Here is an 18,839-nt window from a genome sequence, read left to right as displayed (position 1 = left end):
TTACTTTTATTGTTATTTACTAAAGGCTATTCTACACCACAGATTACGTTATAAAATGAAATGAAAACGTGACATTAATTTCGTCGCTAATTGGTCGACGAAGAACGAATAGCAGACATCGACCAATCACAGTCCAGTAGACATTAGAATTTGGCTACATATAGGAACACACGTGCTTTGGTTGAATCGACCGAACAATCTCTATCGTGTATAATCCTTGGTCGAGATATCGTAGCAGACGACGTTCCAATCGACTTGACAGCATAGTTCGTATTTTCACGTGTCCTCTCGCACATCGCATTGCGTAACTGGAGTCTAACTTCCAGGGAGGAGCTCCCTTTTTCGGTAAGTGATTATTCGTAAATAAAATCGAGGACCAAAGAACAGCTGATAATTATGTATTTAACGCGTGTATTGAAAATTTGTACGATTCATTACGGTTAACAGATATATCACTTATCGCAAGCTGTTTTGACACAGCTTGAGAAATACCTCAGTTTATCGGCCAATTGGGCACTATCAAATGAGGTTTTCAACCAATCGTGGTTCGTGTATACATACTTGTCACGATCAAACAATAGAACTACAACTTAACGCCTACGTTACGACATCGTATTTGTAAAGTTTACACGTTTTTTTTTTAGAAGACTAAAAATTAATGAAATAACTGAAAAGTGTTCTATGATTATTTGATGATTATTTTTGTATCTGCTTTAAAGATGATAATTATTGTCAGCTTTACAACTGTCATCTAACCGTATCGTTGGTAAACATTATTTTATATGTGCGAAACAGCTGATGTAGATACCTACGAAAGATTTTAAAAGAAATTTTTATCGCTACAGTATGACACGCGATAAAATTTGTTTTATATTTTTGAGTCTTTAAATTACTTTATTCCAAACAGATTCGACGTAACACAAATATTTAAACTTGCGTAGTACAAAAAAAAACATCGTAAGAATAGTGATGATTTATTCTATACCTCGTCACGTTTTTACGTAGTTAACAATCAAAGTGTAATGTATCGCTTTTATTTGCATTTATTTGCAATTTTGAAATGAAAATCACGATAACAACAATTTATCTACGCATGTTGTAACGTTGCACGATGTTGAATATAACGTGTTCGATTTTGTATGCCAGTGTTTCTCAAGCTTGTATTCATGGATCCCTGCGAGACCTCTAACATGTTTTCTTAATGGACTCGCGAGTTCTCAGGGGAAAAACATAAAATGCATTTTTCAACATCTCTAAATTTGAAGTTATTTTGCCTATTTTTTATTTGTCATAAGCATATGCATGAATTTACATGGGAATAAGAATAATATAATGATGTTTTCTACATTCCACGAAAATGCGTATTTTCAAGAATAAATTTCCTTTGGAAATTCTGAAGTATTTGAAAATTGCTTTCTCGATAAATAGGAATGAGAACTTATTAACAACTATTGGAAATTTTCGAGTAAAAGTTTATTTATGAAGGTCTTTTGTTTTGTTGTTGTTAATGTGACATAGTAACTCCTTATGGAGGGTCCCTGGTAAGGTGATGTTTGAGAAACACTGTTACACAGTAGCGTAACTAGGATTGTCAGCATGTGTGCAGCGCTGAAGGGCCCTGACTGCGTAACAAACATAATTGCAGTTAATTAATGATTCTTTCAATTCATTTTGATCTAAAGTATAACAGTTTTGTAAAAAGATTTGTATAAACAACTTTTGTTTTGTTGTCGTCAATATGGCGTAAGATCTTAAGGCGGTCTATACCTGATCGAGGTTTAATGAAGGTTTGCCCGCAAGTTTGCACGACCAGGGCTGGCACTACAGTCACTAGTGCCCCATTGAATCTTTCAACTCTTATTACAAGACTGCGGATTTTATGCGTTTATAACGTACAATAATATAGATAACATTCATAAAATATACATAATGTATGTTGAATGTATTCTACAATTAATATAATAATATTATTATTTCAGTTTGCATAAGTGCACATACATTTTGGTTATGTTTGTCATGTGTTTATCGTATTAGTTTACATCATAAATGCATATGAATTCACAGTCTACTTATTACAAATTAAACGAGCCTTTAAAATTAATGTATTATGTATCGAACAAGGTATAACATCGCACGTTGCGGAATCCCCAGTTACGCTCCTGCGTAGGAAGGTGAAGTTCGAGAAATACTGTTGTATACAACTAATGCATGGCAAAGAATGTTCTAGTGAATACCAGCAATCGTACAATTTAGATTGTGATATCCGAATTGCTGATATTCGAGCAATTGTTTGCGGCTAATTTTACATCGTAGACGAGGTGAAACGAGAAGAGTTTGAAAAAAAATTTGCTGCAAGATGGCCATACACGCCGGTTTCGCATCTGGCGTCGCGTTATGAACCGTGATTTTGCTGTACGCGGGTACACCGAGTTTTCGAACGCACCTACGGTTCACTCTGTGTGTGACGTTTCCCGATGGGGGCGGAGCGTCCTCCAGCTTCCCAATTCTAACCAACCCGATCCCGATAGCTGTCGCATTCCGCTGATTTGCCTCAGTGTGCCTCGGCAGTGCGTTAGGTGCGTTTTTTGGTGTGTGCCCGTGCACATAGCCGCTCACCACCAACGTACTTACGTGCGTGCGCGTAAATCCATTTCTCTGTCGTATGTAACGAGAAACCGTGTGCTCATAAAAATCATCGGCGAGAAGACATTTTCCTCGCGATGCCCTGGGCATGTTTTTCCGACATTCAGGTAATCTTATCGGTTAACTTTCCTTTCTTCTTTTTTTTTCTCTCTTTTTTTTTATTTAGTCTTCTATCTCTTTCTTTCTTACTCTTCTCTCTCCCTTTCCCCTCTCTCCCTCGAAGAACCTGCATACCCAAGTGGGATTCTCTTTTTCGAGGACCTCAACCTGAGGTCACACGGTGACGAGAGCGTAGATGCTGAACGAAAGAAAGAGATGGAGAAAGAACTCGTCCTCCATTACTTGTTCGCAAGCAAATGGTGGACTTGCTCGCTTACAAGTTTCTTTGTTATAATTATTTACGCCTTCCGTTGTATCCTTTCGTTGTATCGTGTCTATTCGTGGCCTTGTTGCAACCGAGTAATCCTAGCGTTTGTGGAAGGGGTTGTATGATGTCAACGGCACAATTTCGCATTGTCTACGATATTATAAACGGACACCAGTTGTAGTGTTTGTTATGATTCTTGGGTTCGTTACTATCTCTTTCACCGTCGAAGAAAACATTAAATGCGCATCGTCTCAGCTGTATTATTTAGTTACGCTCTTCTTATCTGAGTGCGCATTGATCTAACGTATCTAACCATAATAAGTGATTTCTTCTTAATCAATTTCGTTGGAACCGTATATTTTTCTGTTTTTTTTTCTTTTCCTTTTTTTGTTTTTTGTTTTTAATACCATTGTTCGAAAGCTGGTACATATATTTTCTTTGTCAGAATTCGAGGAAACATTTAATTTTGTAAACGTAGATACATGTCTTTATATAACAAACATATTTTCGTTACATATTCGCTATTTCGTTGATTATATGTGCACGTAATTCTAGAAATTGAATGTAAATGCATTAATTACATTGTTCGTGTTTATACAAAGAAATTGGAACAAATGAATTGATGTTTGAGTGTTTTGTAGATTATTGGAGTAATATTTTATTTTACTACATTAATTTTTTCCATCTTGTTGCATAATTATATATTTCAATATGCATTGAAACTATAATTATTTCCTACTTTGGCATATTGTTTTAGTTTGTATTCTAATTTTAATTTACGTTTGTTCATTGTAGCCTTGTTATTACATAATGTACATGATACGAAAGTTTTGATTATTTATAATAATTTTGTTTCTTTTAAAAAATCATTATGATACTTTTGCTCAGAACTGAATGTATCTTATATATTTTGTATGAAATTTTATAAATTAATTTTATTTTACATTGTATGGAGTAGTTAAAGGAAATAATTATCTAATGTTTCTTTTTGCAGACAGAATAGTGGCATGAGTCGATTAATCTATGGCAGATCAACAAGATCAGTTGTCATCAGGGGGGTCTGTAGAGACGGCCGATGCTTTAGCAGACACCTCTAAGCTTAGAGGGAATAGCTCTGGCAGTGGTAGTAGTGGTTATAGAAAACGACAGAACGCTGGTTCTCTTCCAGTTACAGTAGAAGAAAAAAGGCGTAGAGAAGCTATTGATAATCCAGAATCATCTGAAGTTTTCAATAATACTTCCACGTATAAACATTTGACTGATTCTTTTAAAACGGAAAGTAGAACAAGAGGCGAACGTAAAGGTCATGGCAGTGGCTTAGAATCGTATCTAGGTAATTAATATTTTTAATTATAAATATTCTTTTCGTAAACTTATGATTTTTATTATTTCTTTTTAAAACTGTATACAATCATGTGTAATATATTGTTAAAATGTTATAAGTTTAGCATATTAAAAATTGGTCACTAAATCCTTTATAAAATTACATTAACCAATTTGCATCAAGAAGTAGAATGATTGGTTATATTTACCAGCATGTATGGATTAATTTGCAAGTGACTAATCTAAGTACACCTCAAATTATCTATGGGATTGATACTCAATTAATAGTTGGCCTGTATTATTGACAATTTCACTATTTTTAAATTGTTATACTATAGAATTGCTTCACATTTGGTGACATAAGTAACTTAGTGTTCGCAGATTATTTCGTGGCTAATGATACAGCTGAGATATGCGCGGAATATTCCACTTCTTGATGCAAATGACTTAAGATAAAAAGTAGGAAAACATATTTCTTTTATTATTATTTTGTATAATTTGTTTCAGTTGGAATATTAAAATATATATTAATCCCATTTTTCAGATACTGATTGGAGGCCACACCATAAGGTTCAGCAATCAAATTATAGCATTAGTGGGAATAATACAAGAGTTCGTAGTGCAGCAAGAACAAGTTTGCCAGAGTTAAATTTAAAAGTTATTGACTGTATTGCTTCAAGAACTCGTTCTCGAACACCACAAAATCCTCAAGCCGTATCGCAAGGACAAAATACGTTCGATTTATCGCTATCCAGTGGCTACAATAACAGAGAAGAATTGACTTATAACGACTTGGTGCCAACATCAAGCGCTACACCGGTTACTAGTCATCCATCCACGTCGAGAGGAAGAGGTTAGTCAATTTATTTTGTTCTTTAAAAAGTGTTGGTTGCAATGAGATGTGATGTGTGATTTGAGTGAACAGATAATACAACTTAAAAATTGGTTGAACCAGTCTCAAATGAGTTAATACGTTTGCCTTGATAATTTCTATACAATTAAAAGATCTATAAAAAGTTAATCAATCGTAAAAGTAATAAATTATAAACAACTGATCAACATAAACCACGAATGAGTACATTCTGCACCTATTATGATTAAGTATATGCATTTAGATTTATGTGAAAATTAATGAATACTCAATGTGTAACAACTTAACAAGTTATAATTGAAATTTAACATCTTTATATTTTGAAAATCAATAACATATGATTTCTCATAATATCTACAGCTAACACAAACCTACATACTACAAGTTTGTTACTTTACTAAATTTCGTTATTTTAATGGTTAACAAAAGATGTGATCATTTTTATTTAACATATTGCTTTTAACATAAACAGATTTCTTTTTTTATTTCTTCCACTAATTGTAAATTTTATTTATAATAAAAAATGTGTCTAATGTTTGATAATAATAAAAAAAAAATACTTAAAATAATAACTGCTAACTTATGTCTAAAAGTATTTAAAAATTAATAATTTGTAATTACTTTGGAGCAGTAAAATTATTTCTTAATACACATTAAGTATATTAACTATAATCAACTATAAAGAAACTATAATATAATGAAATAAATAATTTTACTCATTCATAATTATAACTTCAATCATGTATAATTTTGTATAAAAAAATTTAATAACAATAGTAATCCCGGGCATAAACTTTACCAAACAGGGACAACAAGACAATATTTATACTTGACATACACATTCTATACAATAATGTCACATGAATTTAGTACTATGCTTAATGTAGTGCCATGGTTAGTTAAAAAGAATCCATGGTCGTGTGTCGTAACTACGTGTTTTGCAACCTTCATTTATTGAAATAGTAGGCTAAAGAATAGGGTAGTAAAATTAGGTTTTGATTCACAAGTATCTTAAAATTAAAGAAAAAAAAAAGTATTACCAAAATAAGAGTCATAGATCAGACTGTATCATTAGGCCTGAGGATGAGCGAATGTCTGGAAGGATTTGTGTCTGCTGTCAAAGCACTTTTTCCAATATCAACACAAACGTATCATCAAGAAGGTAAGCCTAAGGAGTACACACTTCGTACTACATTTTCTTCCCCTTATTTTCTCTAAAATCCACGAGTAGATATCTTTTAAATGAGTACAAATTCTCTATAAATCTGCTCTTTAAATTGATTCCCTCGTATTCGTATGCAAGTATCGTACTTATTAACGGATCAAATTGTTTGTGTCAAATTTGATTTATGCATGACATTATTTCTCCAGACATAGTAAATATAATTCTAATGTAATTATAATGATACAAAGTGTTTGTGCCACCTGAAATTTCATGTGGTAAAAAGTACATATAAGTTCAAACACTATTGCTTATTACCACTTTAATTATTAATTTAAGATACTTCATGATTTTAAATATATCATGATTTGAAATTAATTTACAAGGTATGAAAATATATGAAAATAATAAATGTAATGTTCTATTATAATATTAAAAATATTATATATATCTCCAATGTGTACCAGATATTTGAAAAGATTATGGCAAAATTGAAGTATAGGTATTATATAATATTTTATAATATTTGTAAATGTAACAAAGGCTTCTGATGTTTTATAATAAGCAAATATTTATTAACATAATGTTTGAACTCTTGTAAATGAACTAAGTTTACGTACAAGACAAATACAGTTCACATAAGACAGCCACAGTTTATTCATAGTAATGTTGTGCAATAAATACATATTTGGTACACACATTTTGTAAAGAGAAAATATAGGAGTACACTAATAAACAGTATAATAAAGGTGTACGAAATTTTAAATATAAGTAGGAGAAAATATATAAATAACATTTTTCTACAAAAGTATAAAACTATTTATTAAGTTATGTTTAATAAATTGATGTGACAATTATATTTTGGACACATTGTTTGAATGTTTCAACACAAAAGTGTGTAAATATCTACTTGACTTTTATTAAATAATAATTTGGAAATTTGTTTAGGTAATCTATTTCATAAATTTAAGGCTTTTTGCAAATACAAAAGTACAGTCATAAGCAATGATATTCAATATGTAGCAATGTGCAACTAAATACTAATGATGTAACTTTGATGTATAATGAACTATTGCTTATATTTTTATATATTTCTATAGAAGTGAGATTGACTATAATGTCTATCATTTATCATTTCAATTCTAATAATGTAGCACTGATTTTATCATCATAAATATAACATTATCAATATCTAATACTACACATACTTTTCCATATCTCGTTTACATTGTTATAAATATAAAACAATTATTTAACAAAATATCTGAAACAACTATTAGAAGTTAATAAAGCATGTATTATACATCTGTCTAGATTTAACAGAGAAATGAATGTGTAAACATACTTAACATATGAATATGTATGCAATTAAAATAAATAGGTTTAAGCAAATACGTGCTTGAATAGATTCTAGATTGCACTAAGAACAATGCAAATACTGTATTATAAAATCATAACATATTTATTACTAACTCAATTATCAAGAATGTTCGATTCATATAAATGCACAACAAAAATAATTGATAGTATGTATAAAATTTATTTAGCGTGCACTAGGAGCATTTCATGTTTATGTTAGAGTCCTTCTTTTCCTTATTGTGAAAAATGGTAATGAATTCTGACGATAATGAAATTTAAACGGAAATTTAAAAACCGTTGGAAATAGTACAATTATATTTCGTTCAATTATCATAATGATGATGTGTTTCAATATTTTAGTGTCGAAACCTCACGGCGGTGCAACCTGCGCGAATAACAGCGCGAGTAGTCCAGTTTTGGGTGTGAAGTCCAGCATCAGAGTGGGTAACACAGCCAGTAATTCTGTGGAGAGTGGTGGGGGGGTGTTGGCACATGACGGGGCAGGCACTAGTGGCATCACAACAGCCACTGCCAATCCACCTGTGTCTGCCACCGCTGCTGCCAACCCTGCACACCCTCATCCTACGCACAAGCATATATTACGTCCTCGCGCAAAATTCTCCAGTGAGCAAGCTAAAGAACTGCCAACTAGTAACAAAACTTCAGGAAAGCATCATAAAAAGGACTCTACAACGGGCACTTGTTCAAGCTCCAGGTAATTATTTTGTGTACAAAATATGTGAAACAACATCACATTACGTCAATTTTATATTATATATACTTAAATAACATACATGCTTTTGGTTTAGACACCGCTCTTCGTCACGTGCAAGGAAAGCAGTGATAGAAGGCGGTTCTGGAGGAGTAGGAAGTGTAATGTCAGGAACTGAATCAGTAACCAATAGTGCTACACCAACATCGGTCTCATCCACAGTTCCTGGCAATCAATTAGTGACTACAACAGGTGAGGACGAATCAGCATCTACAGGTACATCTGCCACTGGTAAGTATTCTTGAAAACTTTGGATTTCGTAACATTCTCAGCGTCAACTGTTTGCTTTTATTCCAAACTAACCACTAACTTTTTTATTAATTTAACTAGCGAGTGGGGGACCATCCGGAATGTCTGCCACTACGGGAGATAGTGAAAGCGACGATGGAGAAGTTGGAAGACTGCAAGCACTGTTGGAAGCAAGAGGCTTACCTCCCCATGTATTTGGCGCATTAGGATCGCGAATGCAACACTTATTAAACAGAAGTATGGGAGCAAGTTCTGGTAATTATTCTTTCTTTTGCATTTGTATACAAAATTTTACGATTTTAAATTTACATACGATTATCTTGCGATTTTAGCTGCCAAGGCGCAACAGCTCTTGACTGGTCTGCAAGCTGTTGATGACGAGGGAGAACAGCTTCAAGCTGTTATCGGAATGGGTGAAATTCTTGTTATGGGAAACGAGGACACATTGACTGGTTTTCCAGTGAAACAAGTGGTCGCAGCTTTAATTAATTTACTTGGAATAGAGCACAATTTTGTAATAATGACACATGCGTGTCGTGCTCTTACTTACATGATGGAAGCTTTGCCTCGATCGTCGACGGTTGTGGTCGACGCTGTTCCAGTGTTCTTACAAAAACTGGAATCCATAGAGTGCATGGATGTGGCTGAGCAGTGTTTAACAGCATTAGCTATGCTATCGCGAAGACACAGTAAAACCATCTTACATGCGGTAAGTACAATGAGTCGTTTACTAAATCAACGTCAAGTGTAAGCACGGCAAAAATGAGATTTCCGAAAAATGACGTAGAAAAGTATAAAATCATTTTGACAAAGACTCAGAAATGAAGTGGAAGACGTTTCTTTTGTTTGATGAAATATGCAATTCAAAACGAACGCACATAAGATTTAATTTGTGTCCTTTTAGGGAGGAGTGTCGGCTTGTTTAAAATTTGTCGATTTTTTTAATATTACGGCTCAGCGGGCTGCATTAACAATTACAGCTAACTGTTGTCAAAATCTCCATCCTGATGATTTTCATTTGGTAGTCGACAGTCTGCCTTTATTGACAAGTAGATTAACAAATCAGGATAAAAAAAGTGTTGAATGTGTTTGTCAAGCATTTAGTCGTTTAGTCGATAGTTTTCAACATGATCCTGTAACTCTACATAAAATTATCAATGCAGAACTTCTTCAAAACTTACAACAACTGGTACGAGTTATATTTATATTTCAATATTCCGCAATAGTATCAACAACTATAATTTCTTTACTCCTTCAAATTTGACGCCAACTATATTCTACAATAATATTACTATATTTTGGTCACTGATAACGTGTATACTTTTCCATATTTTAGCTTATGATTACGCCACCTGTCAATAGCATTGGTAATTTCATAACAGTGTTACGTATGCTCTCTGTGATATCAAATCGCTGTCCTGACTTGGCACAGCTGCTGCTGCAACAAAATATAGCGTTTACGCTAAGTTATCTTTTAACCGGATCCCTGGAAGTGAAAACAGAAGATGTAGAGTTAGTGCCGCGTTCTCCGCAAGAGTGGTTCGAGATCACTTGTTTGATCGAGGAGCTCATGCCTCCGCTACCAACCGATGGTATATTTAGTGTAAATAGTTTACTTGAAAGGACCAGTAATCAACAAGAAAACGTTCATTGGGAGTGGCGCGATGAAAGGCATTGTTGTCATCCATTTAGTACTATCGATTCTAGAATTATTGAGGTATCATTATCAGAATAATAAATTCTTTATAAAAGAACAATTATAAATAGTATACTGATAATGATCTTTTACAGATGGCATTTCAGAATGGCGAGGATGAGATTTGTTTGTCCTCTTTAGGACGAACCTATACGATAGATCTGACTGTGATGAAACAAATCAATGAAGACATTGGAGTAGCACGAAGCATTTTTCGTAGAGTAAATACTCATCCCACAGAAGGCAAGAGCCCTACTTGTTTATCAAGGTTAATATTAATATCAAACTTAATATTAATTTATCAAATAAATGCAAATTTAAGCGCATGTTTCACTAAATTATACATTTCTCACAGCATGGATGTCGTGCCTCCAGTAATTGAAACAAACGAATGGCTAGTGTCTTTTATCCGAACTTTGTTCTCTGTATTGTACGAAGTCTACAGTAGTTCTGCTGGCCCTGCTGTAAAATGTAAATGTCTTCGAGCTCTTTTACGTATGGTCTATTATGCTTCAACCGACTTACTTAAGGTTGGTATTAATGGAGGACATTACAACTATTCGCATCGATAGTTAATTGTATTTTTCATATCTCATGCTGTTTATCTAGGATGTCTTGAAGAACCAAGTAGTATCATCACACATAGCGGGCATGCTGGCATCCCAAGATTTACGAATTGTTATTGGAGCTCTGCAGATGGCAAGTATATTAATGAAAAGACTACCGCAAGTGTTTGGGGTTCATTTCCATCGTGAAGGCGTGCTACATCAAATTCGTCAACTAGCTGACCCTGAAGTACCTCTTGGTGTTTCGCCACCCAAGTGTCCTTCTGGTAATTTATTTAACTGACACCTACGTACATGATGTATTAATATTTGGTTGTAAATAGCGGTTCAACGATTTTGTTTTGTATTTTTAGGTACATCATTACCAACTCCACAACCAGGTCCGTCAAATACATCACTTTCTTCCACCACAATGTTGTCCTCTAGTAATGCCACATCTCCAATTGCTTCTCCATCGACAAATGGTAACATATTGTTTGGTACAATTGCAACATGTCAATTGAAACCGAACCTATCCGCATCAATGGAAACACACGCTAGAAACGAATTAAACTCCACAGTAGACGATGTAACGACGCCACAGAGTACTCATTTGTAAGTCTTAGAAAAATGTAAAAGGAAACTAAGGAAAATCACAAACAAATTATTCCATTTATGTTTACGATTTATTAGGAGACTCGGAGACGTTCTAAAAAGGAAACGACAAAACAAGAAGGGTCGTTTTTCTAGATTAAGTGGTACAACCCCGCAACAAACTCAACAACCCGAATCACTTTTTACTGGTTTCGCTACTAAAAATAATCGTTTCTTAGGAAATCTTAATCCCGCTAGATGGGGTCGAAAATCGTCGTCTTCAAATTCTACTAACGATAAAAGAGATTCGAGCTCGTCGACGAGTTTATCGAAACCGCCAAGCAATTCTAGTTTAACGGGTGGTAATCGAGATAAAGCTAAAGCATGGGTACGTGAACAGGCTGCTCAGTTCTTGTCGCGATATCAGGACAACGCACCCTGTACACATCCTGCAATGACAGTCCTTTCGAGACTTACTGCCGCTATACAACGGTTACAATCAAATGTAAGTTTATCTAAAATAAACTTTCCATTGCATGATCTGTTATAATGAAAATCATAATAAACAATATATGAACAGGAATTGGATGAAATGTTATCGGCGCTTACTGAATTGCGAGATATCGTACTCGAGAGTGATATATCTCCGTTCGAAATGAATTATAGTGGTCTTATTAAAGCTCTGCTCAACTACCTCACTACTACAGACGCTCCTGGTAATCGTTATGATCGCCTTCGTATGTTCTGGAAATTGTTCGCGGAATCGACTGTAAGTAAAATAAGCCTGTGTTTACTTTTCAATGCTTTTTACTTCTACACGATATTTGCTTGCATATTTTTCAGATGCAGCAGAGCAACAATATCATGGATCTTAATCCTGGAGCTTTTGGTGCTTTGGTGGCAAAGTTGAATAGTTGTGTTGCACAATTGGAACAATTTCCTGTGAAAGTTCATGATTTACCAGCAGGATCTGGTGCTGGTCGTGGAGGTACTAGTGCTCTCAAGTTCTTCAATACACATCAACTTAAGGTACCGTATGCATCCTCTTTAAATTTATCGGTAAATTGTAGGGAACATTTTTATATCCAACTTTTTATGATTTTGTAGTGTAATCTCCAACGACATCCGGAATGTAACAATTTGAAACAGTGGAAAGGAGGTACTGTCAAGATAGATCCTCTGGCGTTAGTACAAGCAATTGAACGTTATTTAATGGTCCGTGGATATGGTAGAATACGAGAAGCGGAATCTATGGTTAGTGACGATGATAATAGTGAAGATGATATAGATGATACTCTGGTAAGTTTTATATATTTTTTCTTATTCAAAACAATCGCGAACTACGAACAATATTTAGAATTTACTGAAACTTACAGGCAGCGGTAGTTATAAGTCAAGGATCAGCAAAACACAAACTCCAATTCTTAATTGGAGACGAAGTGCTGCCTTTCAATATGACTGTTTATCAAGCCGTCAGACAGTTCGGTTGTTCTGGAATTGATCATTCTGAAGCAGAAGCTGATGGTGAACCACCACTTGGTCATGATGCTGTATGGGTACAAACTCACACAATTTATTACAGGTACCTTAATTCAATTGACTTTTATGGCAAACTTAAATACTTCTTAGGAATTCTGTTTACTTGTCAGTAATTAAATATATGTATTTCTTTATACATAGGCCTGTACCAGAGGAAGAAACTGCAACATCACCAAAACCAGGTTCAAGTTCACAGGGTAGCAGCCGTAAAGGCAAAGGAAAGAGTACAAAGATCAGTTCGAAACGAAAAGAGGATAGTTTGTGGCTCGAAGGAACCGTCCCTCCACAACGATGTCCTCTCGATCCTTATTTGTCTCCCATCTTACCACCCTCGGTTACCATTACCGATGCTTCATTAGACGGTTTGTGCCTACTACGTCTTTTACACACATTAAATCGTCATTGGGGTGTTCTATTTCCTCATCTAAAGTGTGTAAGCCTACTTTCTCCACAAGACTTTATTAATAATAAAATAGCTGCGAAAGCAAGTAGACAACTACAAGATCCTTTGGTGATCATGACGGGAAACTTACCTTTGTGGCTACAACAAATTGCTACAGTCTGGTTAGTATTGCACAATCCATCCTATTAATTTGCTAATACGAGTTTTATAAATCTGTTTTTAAATGTTTTACAGTCCATTCCTGTTTCCATTCGAAACAAGACAATTATTGCTTTATGCAACTTCGTTCGATCGAGATAGAGCTTTACAACGTCTTTTGGATTCCGCACCAGAACTATCGGGATCGGATAGTCAAGAACGCGTTACTCCACGTTTAGAGCGAAGGAAAAGAACTATCTCCAGAACCGATATTCTCAAACAAGCGGAACAAGTTATACAAGACTTAGCGTCTAGCAAAGCCTTACTTGAAGTGCAATATGTTAACGAGGTTTGTTTTTTTTTCTTTTCTTTACACATGATATAAGATGTTATTTTTGTTCCAAGATACGAAAGATTCATTCGTCTTACAGGTTGGTACCGGTCTTGGCCCAACTTTAGAATTTTATGCTCTAGTCTCTCGAGAATTACAGCGTGCCGATCTAGACCTTTGGCACGGTAGTTCAAGCGCTACTGAATCAGGATACGTTAATCCGTCACATGGACTTTTCACAATGCCAATTTCGTGGAATACTAAAGTATCTCATCTTGCAAAACTTAAAACGAAGTTAAAATTTCTCGGAAAGTTTATGGCGAAAGCGATATACGATTCAAGAATGGTATAATTTATTTTTTTTCATTTCTGGTTAAATTTAATATATTCATAACAATGTTGAATTGACACTTTCGATGATTTTTCGCAGTTGGACTTGCCATTTAGTTTAACTTTCTATCGTTGGTTGTTGGGAGAAGAACATACATTGACGTTAAACGATTTAGCTTATGTATGTGCTGATGTACATCGAACTCTTAGTAAACTGCAAGACATAGTTAGACAAAAGGAAACAATCGAGAAAGATCAAACGTTAAGGCCACACGAAAAAGCACAACTAATAGATTCGCTAAGTTTAGATGGTTGTCCAATTTCGGATCTTGGCCTTGTTTTTGAATTACCTGGTTACGAAAACATCGAATTAAGAAAAGGTGGAAGTGAGATATCTGTTACTATTTATAACCTGGATCAGTATATCAAGGTATTTTTATTTGTTCTATAATCGTAATACGTTATTTTTTAATGTCGTTGATTTTTATATATGAGATTTCTTGACGTTTCAGTTGGTGGTACATTGGTTCTTGTACGAGGGTGTCTTCAGACAAATGGAAGCGTTTCGGGAAGGCTTTGAATCTGTATTTCCACCGTCGCAATTACGATTGTTCTTCCCTGAAGAACTCGAAGCTGTGTTCTGCGGACATGCACAAACGGGTGGACAGTGGGATGTGAAAACTCTTTCGGAATGTTGTAGGACTGATCATGGTTATACGCCAGATTCTCGCGCGATACGTTTTTTGTTTGAGGTTATGTCAAAATACGACAGTGAAGAACAACGGCAATTCATTCAGTTCGTCACTGGTTCGCCGCGATTACCAGTTGGAGGTAAATATATTCAATGTTTTACTGTTGGTATGTTACAAATGAAATAAGATATATTTATTATAATTAAATGGCACTTTGTTTCGCAGGTTTTAAGAGTTTAACGCCACCGTTAACAATAGTGCGAAAAACTTTCGATCCGTCGATGAAAACAGACGATTTCTTACCATCCGTAATGACTTGCGTTAATTACTTAAAACTGCCCGATTACACAACTTTAGAAATAATGCGGGAAAAATTGCGAATAGCTGCACAAGAAGGACAACACTCGTTCCACCTTTCCTAGAAACTGATGGAAAACCGGCGCGCCATTTTGCTCTTTTCCTATCGCATTGTCCAGGTTGAGACCAATTATTCAAACAACTTTTAAAATATCGAGAGAAAAAATAACTGCGTTTGGTACGAGACTCAGTAATCGCAATTTTGCACTTTATACGAGTTTTTCGAGGATTACCATTTTTTGATTTTAGCGACAATTCATTAATAAATCTTCATTTGATGTTTATCCTTTTTATTTATGAATTTGAATTGTGATATATTTTACCAGAAAAAGAAAAGTGCAAAGACGATGTTAACCCTACTGTATGAGTTTCCTCTTGTGGTATTACGAACCAGGTAGCTTGGGAGCAGCCTTGTTCTAGGAAACTTATAATTGATGTGTTACAATAGTTAATAAAAGTTGTAAATATAGTTTAATATACGCAAGTCTATATAAATACTTTATATAATAGTAACAAGAAAATGATATTGCTATGAACTCTATACTAATTAAATATAATTTAGTTTGAGGGAACGTTTACTAGGTATAAGTATAAGTAAATTTTATATCAGTGGTGCATTTAGCACCGCCATAAATCGCCAATCTCATGTCTCACAATTCGCAGTGATGTCACGAGTTAAGATCAGTAAACAACTGTGCGCTACAAAACAAAAGTGGCTCATGGCTTCATCACCTTTAAAAAAAAGAAAAAAAAAAGAAAAACCGAAAAAACAACTTCGAATATAATAGCGTGTTTAATGACCATCGTTTTATTTTCATAATCGATCTCTTGTGTTCGCTGCTTAATTTACAGCGTCTGCGAGCACTGTGCGAACTGACGTGCAACACACTCCTATATTTAAGTTATATGATGTATCACCAATTAAACTTATTTGATATTTTTATTCTAGGTAAGATAGTCCAATTAATACTTTACTTAGCTGTGTAAAAGTGCAGCCAGCATCGCCAGATCGAGTCATCGTAATAATACGTGAATCGAAGAAAATTCTTATATCCACTTACTTACAGGCAAAGTATCTATTTATGAAAAATGTACGACAAATGTATAATATGAAATAGAATGGATATAAAGTCAGCGAAGCTGGTGTATCAAATGGATTATACAAGGTACATTACTTTCTTATATCTCTGTAGAAAATGTGATTCTAAATGAAAATTGTGAGCATATGAATTGATCAAAAAGTAGAAACAAAAATTAAAACGCGACTGTATTTGTTTTACACTTATATTATGTACCATTGCTTGAAATGATCAATATATATACATCATTTTTTTTGTTTTTTATTTCATGTATTTAAGGAATTAATCGACGAATTAACGGATCACGGTTCATGTTATTAGTTATCATTCTAAACTAATTCTTAAAATAAGATTTACAATATTGCTTCAAAGCTCGGCTGTTCCATCTGTTACGATATTATTTCATTTTACATTGTATCGCAAAATTTAATTAGTCGCCAATATTATAATACGTCATAATTTTACGATAAACGTAAAACAGGTTATACTTATATTTTTGCATTACATTTCTAATACGAATAATGACGAATTACAGCTGGTAATGTATACACAATAGAGAAAAATGGAAATCATTGGTAAGAGAAAATGTTCGAGGGACGAAGACTTAGAAATGCACTGTATAGTGCATTATGGTTTAGAATACGATCTGAACCTATGTCGGTAATATTATAAACAAGAGTTACATTTATAACAATTCATTAGTAGTATAAATGAGTTTTACTATTATTCAAATAATATTCTGTTTTTTTAGTAGTTTTCAATAAATGTAATCGCAAACGTGTTTGGCAGTAAAATTAAAAACTATTTCAAATCATCGGAAGATAATTTATTTCGAGACAACAATACATTGACAATAACATTTTTTTATGATGTTGGTATAATAGTTGCAGAATCCGTTTATTATTTATATTATTCTGTTTTTTTCTTCATTTTCATACAAAGGTTCTTATATTTCTTGAAAAATTTATATGCACATAATCAACCATCCGAATATAAAACAAAAACCACCTACTGGTGTTATTCTATTAAATTGTTTATCACCCGTAAATGCAGAATAGTAGCACGTTCCACAGAATAATGCTATTCCAGACATAAAGAATGTTGCAGCCTAAATAACGAAACAAATATAATAATGCTTACAAAATTATAATATTTGTTCATATTACACTGAAATTAAACATACCAAAAATGGCTTTCTACATAGAGGTAAACCCAATAATGCTAATGTGTGAACAAAATGGTATTTGCTTGCAGTTTCAAAAACTTTTTGTTCGTGTTGCATATCCTCTGCATATTTCTCTGAAATATAAAGAATTAAAAATTACTTGATATTGATATTTCTTTCTTTTTACTATATTAATTGATATTAAACATATAAAGAAATAAAGTTGCTCTTACTGTGAGAGCCATAAGCTCCAATTGCCACAGCTGCTGCTCCACTAAGAGCAGCAAGTCTTACGTATGGTCCTGTAGCTCTAGCTAATTTCCATAAAGGTATTTGTGGTGCCATTCTTAATTCTACAGAGCGAGGTTTCGCAAAACCTAATAGCTATGGACATATACAATTATCAAAATAGTACCAATTTTATAAACAAATATGTTACCAAATTTCTTATCAATATACACTCCTAATACAGACAAAGTAACTTTTTCCTATAAAATTTGTATAGAATGCTACTTGTAATTATATTTAATTATACAAAAAAATGCTAACTTATTGTTTGGTATTAAATGAGTAGTTATGAAATAACTTTATAAAACGATTCATAGGAAAGTCAATTAAAATTTTTTCAAATGAAGTACATATACAACATGAAAGAGAAACAACTTCGTATATAAGTTTCATAGACTACATATTTACGTTTCTATTAGGAACACTATTTTTTCTTTGTATGACAATGTGACTTACCGATGCAGTCGAATCCCAAACATACGATTTTGCAGTAGTAGCGATTGGGTTAGTGAATAATATGTACTGCACCGAATCTTGAAATCCCATTTTTTTCCACCTGGTTATAAAAGTACGATTAGATAATCATAAATATTACTCTTCATTCGCTATCATGATATCGATAGAATATTTTATTCGCAATTCTAGTAACTCTCTAACGTTATTCTTGATATCGTACTTGTAACAGAATACGAAAATTGCGAAGAGGTTAACTTCAAACGTTACGATTAATATCAAAATTCAATATTTACAATAAGTATTGCAACATATATATACTATCTGTTCTATTTCACTGATGATTACACATGAAATATGAATTGATTAAACAGTATAAATTACAGAGATTCCCTTATTGACTGATGGAAGAAGGTACTTCACCCATTGTTTCAACCACTAACAACATTTCTTTGAGTTTGCCTATGATATTCCATAGGTTGG

The 18,839-nt window shown here is 33.7% G+C and overlaps 2 protein-coding genes across 10 annotated transcripts; one reads left to right on the top strand and one right to left on the bottom strand.

Moving 5' to 3' along the window:
- Window positions 1–214: 214 nt before the first annotated feature.
- Window positions 215–16,714, top strand: LOC128893768 (E3 ubiquitin-protein ligase TRIP12). 6 transcript variants are annotated; one of them, XR_008461403.1, is made up of 25 exons: window positions 2,302–2,750; window positions 4,005–4,343; window positions 4,878–5,186; window positions 6,280–6,366; window positions 8,086–8,440; window positions 8,535–8,728; window positions 8,828–9,001; window positions 9,079–9,455; window positions 9,651–9,935; window positions 10,083–10,463; window positions 10,538–10,972; window positions 11,052–11,274; window positions 11,362–11,602; window positions 11,681–12,086; window positions 12,162–12,350; window positions 12,425–12,610; window positions 12,689–12,880; window positions 12,958–13,163; window positions 13,262–13,684; window positions 13,758–14,010; window positions 14,093–14,338; window positions 14,423–14,752; window positions 14,835–15,153; window positions 15,240–15,490; window positions 16,439–16,528. XR_008461403.1 is itself a non-coding variant. In XM_054154979.1 (25 exons), exons 2-25 carry the CDS (start codon window positions 4,034–4,036, stop codon window positions 15,434–15,436), a joined length of 6,231 nt encoding a protein of 2,076 aa, XP_054010954.1. In that variant the 5' UTR covers window positions 2,307–2,750; window positions 4,005–4,033; the 3' UTR covers window positions 15,437–16,714. The 6 variants fall into 6 exon arrangements, 5 of the variants coding, with proteins under 5 accessions (XP_054010953.1, XP_054010951.1, XP_054010950.1 ...); XM_054154979.1 differs by having other exon boundaries at window positions 2,307–2,750; window positions 10,538–10,710; window positions 10,798–10,972; window positions 15,240–16,714; XM_054154978.1 differs by lacking the exon at window positions 2,302–2,750 and adding an exon at window positions 215–345 and having other exon boundaries at window positions 15,240–16,714.
- Window positions 16,715–17,261: 547 nt separating this feature from the next.
- LOC128893783 (transmembrane protein 256-like) lies at window positions 17,262–18,794 on the bottom strand. 4 transcript variants are annotated; one of them, XM_054155014.1, is made up of 5 exons: window positions 18,580–18,794; window positions 18,360–18,459; window positions 17,849–17,999; window positions 17,634–17,749; window positions 17,262–17,558 (listed from the first exon to the last, which is right to left on the bottom strand). In XM_054155014.1, exons 2-5 carry the CDS (start codon window positions 18,447–18,449, stop codon window positions 17,415–17,417), a joined length of 501 nt encoding a protein of 166 aa, XP_054010989.1. In that variant the 5' UTR covers window positions 18,450–18,459; window positions 18,580–18,794; the 3' UTR covers window positions 17,262–17,414. The 4 variants fall into 4 exon arrangements, with proteins under 4 accessions (XP_054010989.1, XP_054010990.1, XP_054010988.1 ...); XM_054155015.1 differs by having other exon boundaries at window positions 18,741–18,793; XM_054155013.1 differs by having other exon boundaries at window positions 18,653–18,792.
- Window positions 18,795–18,839: the final 45 nt, after the last annotated feature.

Source organism: Hylaeus anthracinus, unplaced genomic scaffold (genome assembly GCF_026225885.1).
Source record: "Hylaeus anthracinus isolate JK02 unplaced genomic scaffold, UHH_iyHylAnth1.0_haploid 3, whole genome shotgun sequence".
NCBI classification, from domain to species: domain Eukaryota; kingdom Metazoa; phylum Arthropoda; class Insecta; order Hymenoptera; family Colletidae; genus Hylaeus; species Hylaeus anthracinus.
Note: the sequence above shows the minus strand (reverse complement) of the source record. Positions and strands in the feature narration are given on the sequence as shown.

What these genes read in the sequence shown, in the direction of transcription:
- LOC128893768 (XM_054154978.1), top strand. Translation starts at nt 4,034, where the DNA reads ATGGCAGATCAACAAGATCAGTTGTCATCAGGGGGGTCTGTAGAGACG. An exon ending in TACAGGTACATCTGCCACTG is followed by an intron (nt 8,729 to 8,827) that starts GTAAGTATTCTT and finishes TAATTTAACTAG; the next exon opens with CGAGTGGGGGACCATCCGGA. An exon ending in ACCTGGATCAGTATATCAAG is followed by an intron (nt 14,753 to 14,834) that starts GTATTTTTATTT and finishes TTGACGTTTCAG; the next exon opens with TTGGTGGTACATTGGTTCTT.
- LOC128893783 (XM_054155013.1), bottom strand. An exon ending in TGGAGCTTATGGCTCTCACA is followed by an intron (nt 17,750 to 17,848) that starts GTAAGAGCAACT and finishes TTTATATTTCAG; the next exon opens with AGAAATATGCAGAGGATATG. An exon ending in TATGTAGAAAGCCATTTTTG is followed by an intron (nt 17,559 to 17,633) that starts GTATGTTTAATT and finishes TTCGTTATTTAG; the next exon opens with GCTGCAACATTCTTTATGTC.